The 15,209-nt window shown below is 37.5% G+C and overlaps 1 protein-coding gene and 1 pseudogene across 1 annotated transcript; both read left to right on the forward strand.

Annotated features, from left to right (window-relative positions):
* Window positions 1-955: 955 nt before the first annotated feature.
* LOC130834151 (60S ribosomal protein L21-like) lies at window positions 956-1,515 on the forward strand. Its single transcript, XM_057704248.1, has one exon. The coding sequence runs from the start codon at window positions 992-994 to the stop codon at window positions 1,472-1,474; it is 483 nt and encodes a 160-aa protein (XP_057560231.1). The 5' UTR covers window positions 956-991; the 3' UTR covers window positions 1,475-1,515.
* An 8,193-nt stretch (window positions 1,516-9,708) lies between these two features.
* On the forward strand, window positions 9,709-14,070 carry LOC130834091 (10 kDa heat shock protein, mitochondrial-like; annotated as a pseudogene).
* The last annotated feature ends 1,139 nt before the right edge of the window (window positions 14,071-15,209 follow it).

Consider the following 15,209-nt stretch of genomic DNA (forward strand, 5'->3'; position numbering starts at 1 on the left):
TTACAGGTGGCGGGGGGCGGGGGGGGGGGGAGTGGAGAATAGTGGTGATAGATAACTTTAGGGTGGGGGTTGGTACATTGAAAGACCAAACCAAGATTAGAAAGCTGAAACTTTCTCAGTCACACGCCACCTCCAGGGAGAGGAGAAGGACTGGCTGTTGAGTTCAATCACCAATGGACAATGATTTAATCAATCATGCCTACATAATAAAATCTCCATAAAAACTAAATGAAAGAGTTTAGAGAGTTTCTGGGCCGGTGAATACATCAAAGTGCTGGGAGAGTGGTGTACCAGGAAAGGGCATATCTCCCCCTACACCCTGCCCTAGGTATCTCTTCCTCTGGCTCTTTCTGAGTTGTATCCTTTCTAATAAACTGGCAAATATAAGTAAAGTGTTTTCCTGAGTTCCATGAATCCTTCTATCAAGTTATTGAACCTGAGAAAAGGGGTCATGGAAATGCCTGAATTAATAGTCTGTGGGTCAGAAGTACAGATGGCAAACTGGGACTTGTGACCGACACCTAAGTTAAGGGTAGTCTTGTGTGACTGAGTCCTTAACCAGTGAGGTCTGCATGAACTCCTTATAGTTGGTGTTAGAATTGAATAGTTGAACTCCCAGTTGGTGTCAGAGAATTAGAGAATTGATATGGATATACACACTACTATATATAAAATAGATAACTAATAAGGACCTACTGTATCACACAGGGAACTCTACTCAATACTCTGTAATGGCCTATACGGGAAAAGAATCTGAAAGAGTGGAAGAAAGGAAAAAAAAAAAAAAAGAATTGATGTGGAAAATGCCATGTATTTGGTGTCAGAAAAAAACTTACAGAATGCTTATGTAATGTAAAAGTTCCCCCCAAAATGTTCACATAAGCTATTAGAATTTAAGAGTTTAGCAAGGTTGTTGCTAGGTACAAAATCAATATATAAAAATCAACTGGGCTTTTCGGCCAGAACCGCCATCTTCCAGTAATTCGCCAAAATGACCAACACAAAAGGGAAGAGGAGGGGCACCCGCTACATGTTCTCTAGGCCTTTTAGAAAACATGGAGTTGTTCCTTTGGCCACATACATGCGAATCTACAAGAAAGGTGATATTGTAGATATCAAGGGAATGGGCACTGTACAAAAAGGAATGCCCCACAAATGTTACCATGGCAAAATTGGAAGAGTCTACAATGTTACCCAGCATGCTGTTGGCATCATTGTAAACAAACAAGTTAAGGGCAAGATTCTTGCCAAGAGAATTAATGTGCATATCGAGCATATTAAGCACTCTAAGAGCCGAGATAGCTTCCTGAAATGGGTGAAGGAAAATGATCAGAAAAAGAAGGAAGCCAAAGAGAAGGGTACTTGGGTTCAGCTGAAGCGCCAGCCTGCTCCACGCAGAGAAGCACACTTCGTGAGAACTAATGGAAAGGAGCCTGAGCTGCTGGAGCCCATTCCCTACGAGTTCATGGCATGATGGGTGTAAAGAAAATAAAAGGCCTGGACTCTGCAAATGTTTCTCTTCATTGAGTAGAAGTGTGTGTCCCCTCCCTAAAGAAGTATTTAAATCACATTTTAATTGTGTCCAAATTCAGTGGATGATGTCTTTGCAAATTTAGCAATTTTTCTTTCTGAAAGATGTGAGGTAGTTTGTTGTGCAGTGTATGCCATTGGTTAATAAACTGCCAGGTGTTATTTATGAAAAAAAAAAAAAAAACAATCAATTGGACTTCCTTGGTGGCTCAGTGGTTAACAATCTGCCTGCCAATGCAGGGGACACAGGTTCAAGCCCTGGGGAGGGAAGATCCCACATGCCACAGAGCAACTAAGCCCATGCACCACAACTATCAAGCCTGCGCTCCAGAGCCCTCGAGCCACAACTACTGAACCCGAGTGCCGCAACTACTGAAGCCTGCACACCTAGAGCCCATGCTCTGCAACAAGAGAAGCCACCACAATGAGAAGCCTGTGCACCACAACAAAGAGCAGCCCTTGCTCGCCACAACTAGAGAAAGTGTGCGAGCAGCAACGAAGACCCAATACAGCCAAAAGAAAGTAGGTAAGTAAGTAAGTAAACAAGTAAATAAGTAAATAAATAAAATGTTTTAAAAAAATCAATTGTATTGCTATACACTCACAACAAACATAGAAAATGAAAAATTTCAAAGATGCCACTTACAATAATATCAAAATGTAAGTACCTATGATTAAACCTAACCCCAAAAATGAACAAGGCATCTACAGGAAAAATTCAAAGTTTTTGTGTTTTCTGTTTTGTTTTGTTTTGCTTTGTTGTTTTTTGGCTGAGCCATACACAGCTTGTGGGATTTGAGTTCTTGGACCAGGGATGGAACCCTGGGCCCTTAGCAGTGAGGGCACAGAGTCCTAACCACTGGACTGCCAGGGAATTCCCCCCAAATTCTAAAGCTTTATTGGAGATATTTTGAAGATATTATGATTAATATACTGAGAGATATATCACATTTATGATTTGGAAGTATCAAATTACAAAGATGTAAATTCCATCTAAATCTGATTTATAAATTCAATGTACTGGAAAAGTAAAGTAAAGTAGACACATTTCCCTAATTCCTCCCATTAAGTGCAACTATGGACTCTGGACATTATATATAAAACAAACAGAAGACTCTGAAAGGTGGAGCCAAAGCAGACTGGCTAGGGACCTTGATGCCCAAGGAACAATATGGTGATGAGTTCTCTGGGCTTTCTTTCTGCCTGGCTTTTCTTGGAGCTGAAGAGAGTGACAACTCAGAAATGCTAGTCAAAGGGTACAGGCCAAGTAACAACAACAACAAAAGCCTGTTCTTCCTAGCCAAAGGACCAGGAAAGGGGCACTCTAGCAAAACAAAACTTTTAGATAATAACTACTCTTCTCCAGCCAAATACCACAGAAAAATCTGTGGCCCTACCACCCCCCATGCCAATAGGCTGAGTGGGGAGCCTAGACTTTCATCCTTGCCAGGCTGTAACAAGGTACCCCAAAGTACATGCTTTTCTGAAAACAGTGCTGGGGCAACTGAATATCCACATACAAGGGAATGAAGTTGGACCCTGTATTGTGTCCCCCCAAATTCATGTCCACCCATAATCTCGGAATGTAACCTTATTTGGAAATTGGGTCTTTGCAGATGAAATTAATTATTCCTGGATCAGAGCAGGTCCTAAATCTGATGATTGCTGTCCGTATAAGAAGGCCATGTGAAAAGACAGACACATAGGGAGAATGCCATGTAGTGATGGAGGCAGAAACTGCAGTGATGTGTCCAAAGAATTCTAAGGATTGTCAGCAACCACCAGAGGCCAGGAGAGAAGCATGGAACAGATTCTCCCTCGGGGCCTCCAGAAGGAACCAACCTGGCCAACACCTTGATTTCAGACTTCAAGACTACAGACCGATCAAAGAATAAATTTCTGCTGTTTTAAGTAACCCAGTTTGTGATACTTTTTCATGGCGGCCATAGGAAACTAATACAGACTCCTACTTCATACCATATAAAAATTAACTCAAAATGGATCAAAGATGTAAATGTAAGAGCTAAAACTACAAAACTCTTAGAAGAAAACATAGGAGTAAATATGATCTTGGATTAGGTAATAGCTTCTTAGATATGACACCAAAAGCACAAGCAACAAAAGAAAAAAAAGATAAACTTGATTTCATTAAAATTAAAACCTCTTGTGTTTCAAAAGACAGCATCAAAAAGTAAAGAGAAAACCCGTAGTATAGGAGGAAATATTTGTAAATCACATATCAGAGAAAGGATTGTATCCAAAATATATAAAGAAATACTACAACTCAACAATAAAAATAAAAACTCAAAAATGGGCAAAGGATTTGAATAAACATTTCTCCAAAGAAGATGTACAAACGGCCAATAAACACCCGAAAAGATGTCAACACCATTAGGCATCAGGGAAATGCAAATCAAAATACAAAGAGATAGCACCTCACATCCAGATGGCCATAATAAAAAAGACAGAAAATATCAAATGTAAGTAAGGATGTGGAAAAACTGGAACACTTATACCTTGCTGGTGGGATTGTAAAATGGTACAACCACTTTGAAAAACAGTTTAACAGTTTCTCTAAATGTTAAGTGTAGAATTACCATATGACTCAGAAATTCCACTCTCAGATATATAGCCAAGAGAGATAAAAACATACAACCACACACACAAAAATGTACACAAATGTTCATAACAGCATAAGTCATGATAGCCAAAAAGTACAAATAACCCAAATGACAGTTGAGATGAATGGATAAAGAAAATGTATATCCATACAATGTAACATTATTTGACAATAAAAAGCAATGAAGTACTGATACAGGCTACAACATAGATAAACCTTAAAAACATGCTAAGTAAAAGAAGCCACATATTATATGATTCTGTTTATATGAAATGTCCAGAATAGGCAAATCCAGGGAAACAGAAAGTAAATTAGTGCTTGCCAGGGTCTGGGGGGAGGGGCAAATGAGAAGTGACTGTTAACAGGTACTAAAGTTTCTTGTTCTGAAAGTAGAGTGATGGTTGCACAACTCTATGAATATGCTAAAGAAAACACTGAATTGTATACTTTAAAGATGTGGATTTTATGGAACATAAATTTTCTCAATAAAGCTGTTTTTTGTGTTTTTTTTTTACAAAGTAGGTAAAGGGCAAAAATAAATACTTCTTTCTCTTAAATGAGTCTTAATCCATCATTTTACTTTATATTGACCTTTTATTAACATTAATTATAATTATAAAAGTAATGCATTTGGATTAAAGAAATTTTGCTAAATATAGAAAAGCAGAGGAAGTTTTTTTAATCACCACAAATCTTTTTTGTTGTTGTTATTTATTTATTTTATTTACTTGTTTTTGGTTGGGTTGGGTCTTAGCTACCGCACGCTTGATTTCGTTGAGGCATGTAGGCTCTTCATTGCGGTGTGTGGGCTTCTCTCTAGTTGTGGTGTGCAGGTTTTCTCTTCTCTAGTTGTGGCAGCACACAAGCTCTCTAGTTGAGACATGAAAGCTCAGTAGTTGTGGCAGGCGGGTTTAGTTGCCCCACAGCATGTGAGATCCTAGTTCCCTGACCAGGGATCAAACCTGCATCCCCTGCATTGGAAGGAGGATTCTTTACCACTGGACCACCAGGGAAGTCCCTAACCACCACAATTCTTACCAATCAATATTGAGAGTTCCATTTTCTTTTCACAGGGTAAATATCAGCCTAGTAAGTATTTCCTTTGTGGGAATTCCCTGGCAGTCCAGTGGTTAGGGCTCCATGGGTCCACTGCAGAGGGCATGGGTTTGATCCCTGGTTGGGAACTAAGATACCACATGCCATGCTGTTTGGCCAAAAAAAAAAAAAAAAAAAGAGAGAGAGAGAGATTTCCTTTGTAACTACCATAAGAATTATTTGCTTTCTCAATTTTTAAATTATTTTCTGAATCTGTACTCCTTTCTTATAGACTATAGTTCATATACATAAATTCAGATCATGGTTAATCTCTTCTTAAAATCTTCTCTTTAATCCTCTTTAGTTATTACTGGTACTTTATTTTCATTACCTTCAAAATGCCTTGTCACCAGTTCTCATTTAACGTGAGGAAGCTGAGATTTCCTTTCTTCTCTCTATAGAAATTTAAATACTCAAGTCTCTAGACGTGCACTGTCCAATACGGTAGCCACTACACATGACTATTTAAATTAATTAAAACATACAATGGAGAAAAGACAGTTTCTTTAATAAATGGTGCTGGGAAAACTGGACAGCTACATGTAAAAGAATGAAATTACAACATTCTTTAACACCACACACAAAAATAAACTCAAAATGGATTAAAGACCTAAATGTAAGGTGGATATTATAAAACTCTTAGAGGAAAACATAGGCAGAACACTCTTTGACATAAATTGTATCAATATCTTTTTGGGTCTACCTCCTAGAATAATGAAAATAAAAACAAAAATAAACAAATAGGACCTAATCAAACTTAAAAGCTTTTGCACAGCAAAGGAAACCATAAGCAAAATGAAAAGACAGCCCACAGAATGGAATAAAATATTTGCAAACAATGTGACCAACCAGGGATTAATCTCCAAAATATACAACCATCTCATGCAGCTCAATATCAATAAATAAACAAATAAAAACAAAAACCAACCCAACCAAAAGATGAGCAGATCTAAATAGACATTTCTCCAAAGAAGACATACAGATGGCCAAGAAGCACATGAAAAGATGCTCAACATGGCTAATTATTAGAAAAATGCAAATCAAAAGTACAATGAGGTATCACCCCACACCGGTCAGAATGGCCACCATCAAAAAGTCTACAAACAATAAATGCTGGAGACGGTGTGGAGAAAAAGTAAACTTCTTATAGTATTGGTGGGAATGTAAACTGGTATAGCCACTATGGAGAACAGTATAGAGGTTCCTTTAAAAGCTAAAAACAGAGCTACCATATGATCCAGCAATCCCACTCCTGGGCATACATCCAGAGAAAACTATAATTCAAAAAGATACATGCATCCCAGTGTTCACTGCAGCACTATTTACAATACCCAAGACTTAGAAGCAACCTAAATGTCCATTGACAGATGGATAAAGAAAATGTGGTACATACATACAATAGAATATTGCTCAGCCATAAAAAAAAATGAAACAATGCCATTTACAGCAACATGGAAGGACCTAGAGATTATCATACTAAGTGAAATAAGTCAGACAGCAAAAGACAAACACTGTACATATCACTTATACGTGAAATCTAAAAAAAAATGACACAAATGAACTTATTTACAAAACAGAAACATACACAGACAGAAAACAAACAACAAACTTATCGTTTTCAAAGCGGAAAGGTGGGAGGGAGGAAGGGATAAATTAAGAGGTTGGGATTAACATATACACACTACTATATAAAATAAATAATCAACAAGGACCTCCTGTGTGGCACAGGGAACTCTACTCAATACTCTAATAACCTATATGGGAAAAGAATCTAAAAAAACAACAGATATATGTATATGTATAACTGAATTACTTGGCTGTACATCTGAAACTAACACAATATTGTAGATCACCTATATTCCAATATAAAGTAAAAATTGAAAAAAAACTGAAAAAATTTTAAATAAATTAAAAGTTACAAAAATAAAATATTCAGTTCCTCAGACTAATCATATTTCAAGTGTTCAATAGCCACATGTAGCTAGAGGTTACCATATTAAACAGTACTGTTCCAGATTTTAGTAGTATTTTCAAAAACAGTATTATCAAAAAACATTTTTATCTCTCCTGATATCTTAACTCTTTATTATTAATTTTAAATATTTATCGAAAAACACGTACATAGTTTAAAAATGAAATATTCTTGATCTGGACACTAATTTACACAGGTTTGTTCAGTTTAGGTTAATTTATGAAGCTGTACTTTTATGAGTTGTACCCTTTTCTGTATGTAGGTTATTACATATGTGTTATATTTCTATAAAAAATTTACAAAAACCACAAATCAAGTACTATTATTTTAAAACAATGGTTTTCCTATATCATTCCTCCTCTACTCTAGACCTTTTCACCAGAGGCAATTACCCCCAATTCATCTAACCATTTCCCTTGGAATTAACCTACTTATTTCTAAATAATATGTCTACACTGCTATGTCTTGATTTATCAGTTTTAGACATTACCTATTTACTTTTCATCGTATTAGTTGAGAACTTAGTTCTTTTATACTCCTCACATTTTGCCTCCTGGCTATCTCACCAACAAGTTTTAATTTAAATAAGCCAGTGCTTATATTATCATGATTATTTAAGTATTACTCATTGCTGAAGCAAACAGTGCACTATAATCATGCTTCCTTTCTCACACAAATTTTTATTTTCCAGAACTTCATAACTGCCTCATTTTTTGCTTGATTTTCCATATAAAATTTTCCAAATGCTCCCATATCTCTGCCAAAGGCCTATTAGTAGTATTAATTCCTTTTTTTTAGTTCATTTGGATTTCCCTTTTCTATAACAGAAACTCATCATCTCACAAACCCCCAGCAACTGAAAACAACTTAAATACTACTTTTAACGTAAATCAGTTACCTGCTGTTTAGAATAGTTTTATTTGAGTAGATAGTTAGTCAAAATCACTATTTAAACTCTTCTACCCTCTCCTTCTCTTATCCTCTCTAAGGTTATTTAAGTTCCTAGAGGGGCGTGGGTATTATTATTCTTGAATTGGAGGAAGGGAATCTGATCCCTGTACTGTCTTCCGTCCTTGCTGGCCTCTGCTGAGTTGTAGTTCACCCCACCTGTCTTTAGTGCACCTTCTTGTGCTGATATCTAGGGTCCCTGCCTTGCCCTCTAGTCTTAAGTTCTTTTTATTCCAGCTCCACATCTCTTTCAGTTTGCCAGCCTTCTCAGAACTTCCACATCCCATTGGGTACTTCAGAGCTCTCTGCTGCTTTGCTCTCATGGTGGGGTGTGGGGAAGGAATTTGTAAGGTTGCTTTTAGTCTGCCTAAGCACATCCCTCAGCTATGGATACGTTACTGCTCAGGCACTATGTTAGGTGTTGCACTTCTTTAAGAGTCTTGCAGTCTTCCAGGCTATACCCTAGAAAGTAAAACACGAATTTTATTTGCTTAGAACAACTCAACCAGCTAATCTACCCTCACCTCAACTGCCAGGACCAAGGCCCAGTGGAGCAAAATATAACAATGCGGATCTTGTCTCAGGAACCCACAAGCAGCTAACTCTTAATCACTCTGCCTTAGATTCACCACTTCCTGTCTGTTGGTTGAATTCTCACTTCTTTTTGGAGAGAGAATGATTTTTTTCATCATCATGCATTCTTCACATTTCTGTGGATCCTGGCATGAACTTTAAACATGAAGTCCTGGGACTTCCCTGGTGGTCCAGTGGTTGAGACACCGCTTCCAATGCAGGGGGCGTGGGTTTGATCCCTGGTCGGGGAACTAGGATCCTGCATGCCACACAGTGCAGCCAAAAAAAAAAATGTGTGTGTGTGTGTGCGCACGCATATATATAAGTGAAGTCCTGCTCTACTAGCTCCTTCAAACACACAAAGCCTTAACAAAACCTACTTCTTGCAAATAAATGCCTTGCTTTCAAAATATTACTAAGTTATGACACACCTATAATAACAGAATACTCTGTAAATGAAAAATAAAAATAACGAGGATACTCCCCAGGTGTTGATATGAAAAGATATCCAGCATATACTTACAAGTGAAAAAAGCAAGCTACAGGACAGCATGCACTATAGTTTGCTACTACCCTTTCGTATGTAAGAAGAATGAAATAAGAAAAAGCAGATTGAGGGACTTCCCTGATGGTCCAGTGGGTAAGAATCCATGCTCCCAATGCAGGGGACCCAGGTTCCATCCCTGGTCAGGGAACTAGATCCCACATGCATGCCGCAACTAAGATGTTTGCTGCTGCAACTAAAAAAAAAAAACCCGCCTGCCCCAATGAAGATCCCGCGTGCCACAACTAGGACCCTGAACAGCCTAAATAAATAAATGAACAAACAAATAAATAAAAAATTTTAAATAATAAACAGATTGATCAATTGATATTTATATTTTCGTAAAGAAACACCATAAGAATTCACAACAAACATACAAATGCTTATCAATAAGGGGCAGAGAAGAGGAATGGGATGATTGAGCACATGGGTATGTATTAGTGAGGATTCTCCAGAGAAACAAAACAGGTAGTGGGATGGGAATGAGGGTGGGGAAAGAAAGAGAGAGAGATTTTATAAGGTATTGCCTGTAGAGGCTGAGAAGTCTCACTCTGCTGTCCATTTGCAAGCTGGAGACCCAGGAAAGCAAATGATGTAGTTCAAAGTCTGGAGAGCTAATGATGTAGATTCCTGTTTAGATCCAAAGCCTGAGAATCAGGAGCACAAAGGACAAGAGGAGATCCCAGCTCAGTCACTAGTCAGGCAGAGGGTGAATCCACCCATCCTCTGTCTTTTTGTTCTATTCAGGCCCTCAACAGATTGGCCCACTCACATTAGGGAGGGCCATCTGCTTTACTCAGTCCACCAATTCAAAATGCTAATCTCTTTCAGAAACACCCTCACAGACACACCCAGAAATAACATTTAACCAGTTATCTTAGTGTTGTGTGGCCCAGTCAAGCTGACACATGAAATTAACCATCCTGGCAGGGTAGGAGCAAAACTTCTTGATATATCTTTTTATCTCTTCAATTTTTGAATCATGGAAATGTTTATCTATTTAAAAATGTGTTTAAGTTTTGTTTTCAAGTCTATTGTTTTTATTGCATGCTTTTAAAAATCCATTCAGGTATTCAGTTATCTTCCCAGTGACTCTAGTCTATGTTGTCTTCTGTTTCACAATGGTGACCTAGTGATTTTAGCAAAATACCGATTCTGGATAAATGCAACTCTCCACCTATTTCATACCTCACCTGAGAAGCTGAACCTGACTAGAGTAAAACATAACCAGGATGACTGATCTCATTTTATATTTACAACTACAAATGTCTAAAAAACCTACTATACCTTCAACAATACCTGGAAATTCTACTCTATTTCCCTAGTTAATTTACTCTCCCACTCTCAGGGATGACTAATTTATATATTTTCTCTGCTCAAACCTCCAACAATCTCTCCCCAATCCTCACATTTAGCCAATGACCTCTTCCCTCCTCGTTTCATTTTTTAAAAAAGAAAAGAAAACTAAATTCAGAAGAAAAATTCCACAAGGTCCCACCACCACATCAGTTATTAATTACAAACAACTGCAAATAGTGCACGCAGGGGGAAAAAAAGGAAAAAAATCGCTGAGGCATAAACAAATTATTTTTTCCCATACTGAGAAGTCCAGAGGTAGGCAATTCAAGGTTTGTGTGGCAGCTCCACAATATCATCAGGGACCTAGGTTCTATCTTCCTCCCTCCTTAGCAATGGCTTAAGATCACTTTATTATCATAGATGGTTGCTAGAACTCCAGTCAGCATGTCTACATTCTAGGCAAGACAAAGAGAAAGGGCCAAAGACATATAACAGCTCAGTTAATCTCGTATCTCAGAAACCCCACCAAACACTTCCACTAATAACTTCCCATAACTTAGTCACATGGATGCTCTCAACAAAATCAGGGTTCTGTTCTTATTAAGGAATAGGGGGAGAATGAGGATAAATTACCTGTTCTCTTATTTCACTGGGTAAAGGAGAGAAAATAAGCAATCAGAAGAGAAATTCCACACATTCCCATCACCAAATGTAACTGCCAACCTGAATTCAAACTCACATACTCTGGTTTCCTCCGATGTCCATGGATGAACTAGTATGGTCCTTTCTCTCCAGGGCTAACCCCTTCAGTGATACACTGGATCCCTTCCCATTTCACTACTCTAAAACTTTGTTCCTTAAACTATCCCCTCTTTTCTCCACATTATCAATTTTCCCTCTCTTTTGTTTATTCTTGTTAGCAAACAAACATATCTCCCCTATTAAAAAAAAAAAAAAATCTCCCTTTAGTGAATATCCCTATCCAGCTATTCTAGCTATAACGCTTTACTCTTTTTTTCTTTTTTTTTTACTTTTTATTTTTTTATTTTTTACAATAAACTGCATATATTTAGAGTGTACAATTTGGTATCCCAATCTCCCAAATCATTTCCCCCCCCAACCCTCCCCGCTTTCCCCTTTGGTGTCCATATGTTTGTTTTCTACATCTGTCTCTATTTCTGCCTTGCAAACCGGTTGATTTGTACCATTTTTCTATAGTCCACATATATGTGTTAATACACAATATTTGTTTTTCTCTTTCTGACTCACTTCACTCTATATGACAGTCTCTAGTAACCCTTTACTCTCTTAAAGCAAAATTCCTCGAAAGAGGTTATTATTCCATTTTCTCCACTTCCTTACCTTGCATTCTCTCTTGAACCCATCCCAGTCAGGCCTTCATTCATCCCTACTGTTCCACTGAAGACACTCTTGCCCAAGTCACCAGTGACCTCCACAATGAGAAATTTACTAGCCAGTTCTCAGACTTCATCTTACCAAGATTCCCAGAAAAAACTGACATGGTTATCACTCTCCTGCTTGAAACACTTTCTTCATTTGGTTTCCAGAACATCACACTCTTCATGATTTTCTTTCTGTACCACTATGTGGTCCTTCTCAACTCTGACTACTGGATCCTCTTCCTAATTTTTAAAAGCTGAAGCGCTCTAGGATTTAGTTCTTGGACCTCTTTTAATCTATATTTTCTTCCTAGGTGATTTCATCCAGTTTCTATTCTGATGACTCCTAAATTTATCTCCAACATGACTTCTCTGCACTTTAGCCTTCTGCCTAATCATCATTTCTATACTGAATCTCAAATTTAACATCCAAAACTAAACTTTTGATTCCTTCCATTTCCCTATACCTGCTCCTCCTTCACTATTTACCAGTGTTGCTCGGGGCCCAAACCCATGATTTATGTCTCTCTTTCTTTCTTACCCTCCATCCAATGCATTAATAAATCCTGTCAGCATCACCTTCAAAAGCCCGCCACTTTCTACCACCTCCCCTACTGACTGGTTCACCCTGGTCCAAGCAACTATCACATTTTATCTGCATGACTGCATTCCCTTCCAGCTCATATTCTTTACTCCACTCTTAACCTCCTATGGTTTATTCTCACAGCAGCCTTTTAAGATAAGATAGACTATGTCACATCTTTGCTTAAAACTATGTAATGGCTTCCCATGATTTTTAGAGTAAAACACAGTCTTTCCATGGCTAATATGAAAGACCCTAACATGATCTAGACTATTTACATGGCTACTTCTCTGATCGCATTTCATAACACTCTCCCCCTCACTTACTCTGCTCTGGTCTCGTTGACCTTATTGATGTTGCCTAAAAAATAATACACCCTCAACCTCAGAGCTTTTGTACCGGATGTTCCCTTTGTTTGAAATGCCCACTGTCACTTCATTCAGGTCTGTTCAAATAACTACCTCCTCAGAGAGGCCTTCTCAGATCACTCTGTCTAAAATAGCACCTCTCTGTAACTTCAATCTCTTTTCCAGACTTCTTTTTCTTCATAGCTCCTATCAGTTCCTGACATTATATTTCATATGTCTTTGTGATATATTCATTTTTTTCTCCTTCTTAGAATATAAACTCCATGAGGAAAGGCTATATTTTTTTCATTTTATATGTACCCAACACTCAAAAGGAGTACCTCCATAAGTATCTGTACTCAGTACACAGTAGGCGCTCAACAAATATTTGCCCAACAAATTAATAAAAATAGAAGCCATAGACAAATAGAGCCACAGATATAGAGAACAAACATATGGACACAAGGGGGGAAAGGGGGGAGGGGGAGGGGTGGGATGAATTGGGATTTGGGGATTGCCATATATACATTACGAATAAGAAAAAAATATCAAACTGTACACTTTAAATATATACAGTTTATTGTATGTTAAAAAAATCACTATGGGGGAGTCGAGGGAGGGAGGGAATACGGGGATATGTGTGTAAAAACAGATGATTGAACTTGGTGTACCCCCCCAAAAATAATAAATAAATAAATAAATCACTATGTGGTACAGCTGAAACTAACATAGCATTGTATGTCAAATACAACAATAAAAAATCTAATAAAAAAAGTAATGGGCATATTCTGAAGATAAAGCTGATAGAATTTACTAACGGAACTGAATGTGATAGCAGAGTACAAACTGCAGCGGGGGCGAGTCAAAGCAGGACAGGCATTTAGAAAGTTTCTTCCCCTCTTTGACCAAGTATTAGTTGAAAGGAGTGCAGCCGAGAAACTGTAACCAAAGAAGGCATTATGCTTCCAGAAAAATCTCAAGGAAAAGTATTGCAAGCAACAGTAGTAGCTGTTGGATGGGGCTCTAAAGGAAACCAGCTAGCGTGAAAGTTGGAGATAAAGCTCTCCTCCCAGAATATGGAGGCACTAAAGAAGTTCTAGATGGCAAGGATTATTCCTTATTTAGAGATAGTGACATTCTTGGAAAGTATGTAGACTGAAACAAATCACCATTGAAATGGCATCAGGTGAAGCTGCCCATTCCACAGAGGTTCTAAAATCTTTCATGTAAATAATTTCCATGTCTCCCTTATATAATAAACTAATGACATCCAAACTAGTGACAGCCAGTGTCTCTAAAGTTCAGTTTCACTGCACTGATTTAAACATTTCCAAATAAAAACATATTAAAATGAACAAACAACTCCAAACAAAAAAGATGATTCCAAGCTAATACTGCTTTCCATTCATAAACAAAGCTTGGGAAAGATAATAGTCTACAGTCATACCACCATTAACTGACAAAGTCAGAATTGAAATTAGCACTGTGGGAAATCAAAGCCCATTTTCTTTCCCTTATACATCTCTCTGTGAAAAAAACAGAACATGAAATGGCATATATAAATTTATAACAATGTAATGAACAGAAATAAAAAGCCAAATGTTTGAAAATAGTTGATGCTTGGTAAGTTGTTTCTATTTATTATTTTTGTCTTTCCTTATAGAGCTGGTTAAATGAACAAAACACTTTGTGAAGTTCTGTGCCTAAACCACAAAATGAAACTATCAAAAATGTTACTGACTGTTAGAACAGTAGCAAATGGCCATGATATTAAGTAGCAAAGATGGGAGACTAAAATAGCAACATAGGGTTTTCCCAATACATCAAAGACTCAAAGCAAATACTTATAGCCCTGGAAGCAGTCTGACAAAAGAAAGACCTATATAATCAGTTAAAATCTTATGACAGGGGATAATACTGTTTTTATGTTCCAGCAATAGATGCTGTTTAGTAGCTATTTAGTTGTTAAATATAGACAAAGTATATACATCTATACATAATATAAGCAAATGGACCCATGTAAGTTTAATATGAGTAAAAAAAAAAAAAAGTCAGCCTTTCCTCTCAGGTACTATAAGAAGAAGCAAAATAAATTACCTCAGCATTATTCAATATTTTTCTGGCATAAAGATACCAGACTATATTTAAAGGTCCCTTATGGCTCTATGACTCTCTGAAATCTAAGGTATCATCAGGGACGTAAAAAAACCTCAAATACTTCCTCATTCGCAACAGGGGAATTTACAGATAACAAGGCTAGCAAAGCTAATGGTTTTAGAAAGGTATCTGGGGAAACAC

Source organism: Hippopotamus amphibius, chromosome 12 (genome assembly GCF_030028045.1).
Source record: "Hippopotamus amphibius kiboko isolate mHipAmp2 chromosome 12, mHipAmp2.hap2, whole genome shotgun sequence".
Classification (NCBI taxonomy): Eukaryota; Metazoa; Chordata; class Mammalia; order Artiodactyla; family Hippopotamidae; genus Hippopotamus; species Hippopotamus amphibius.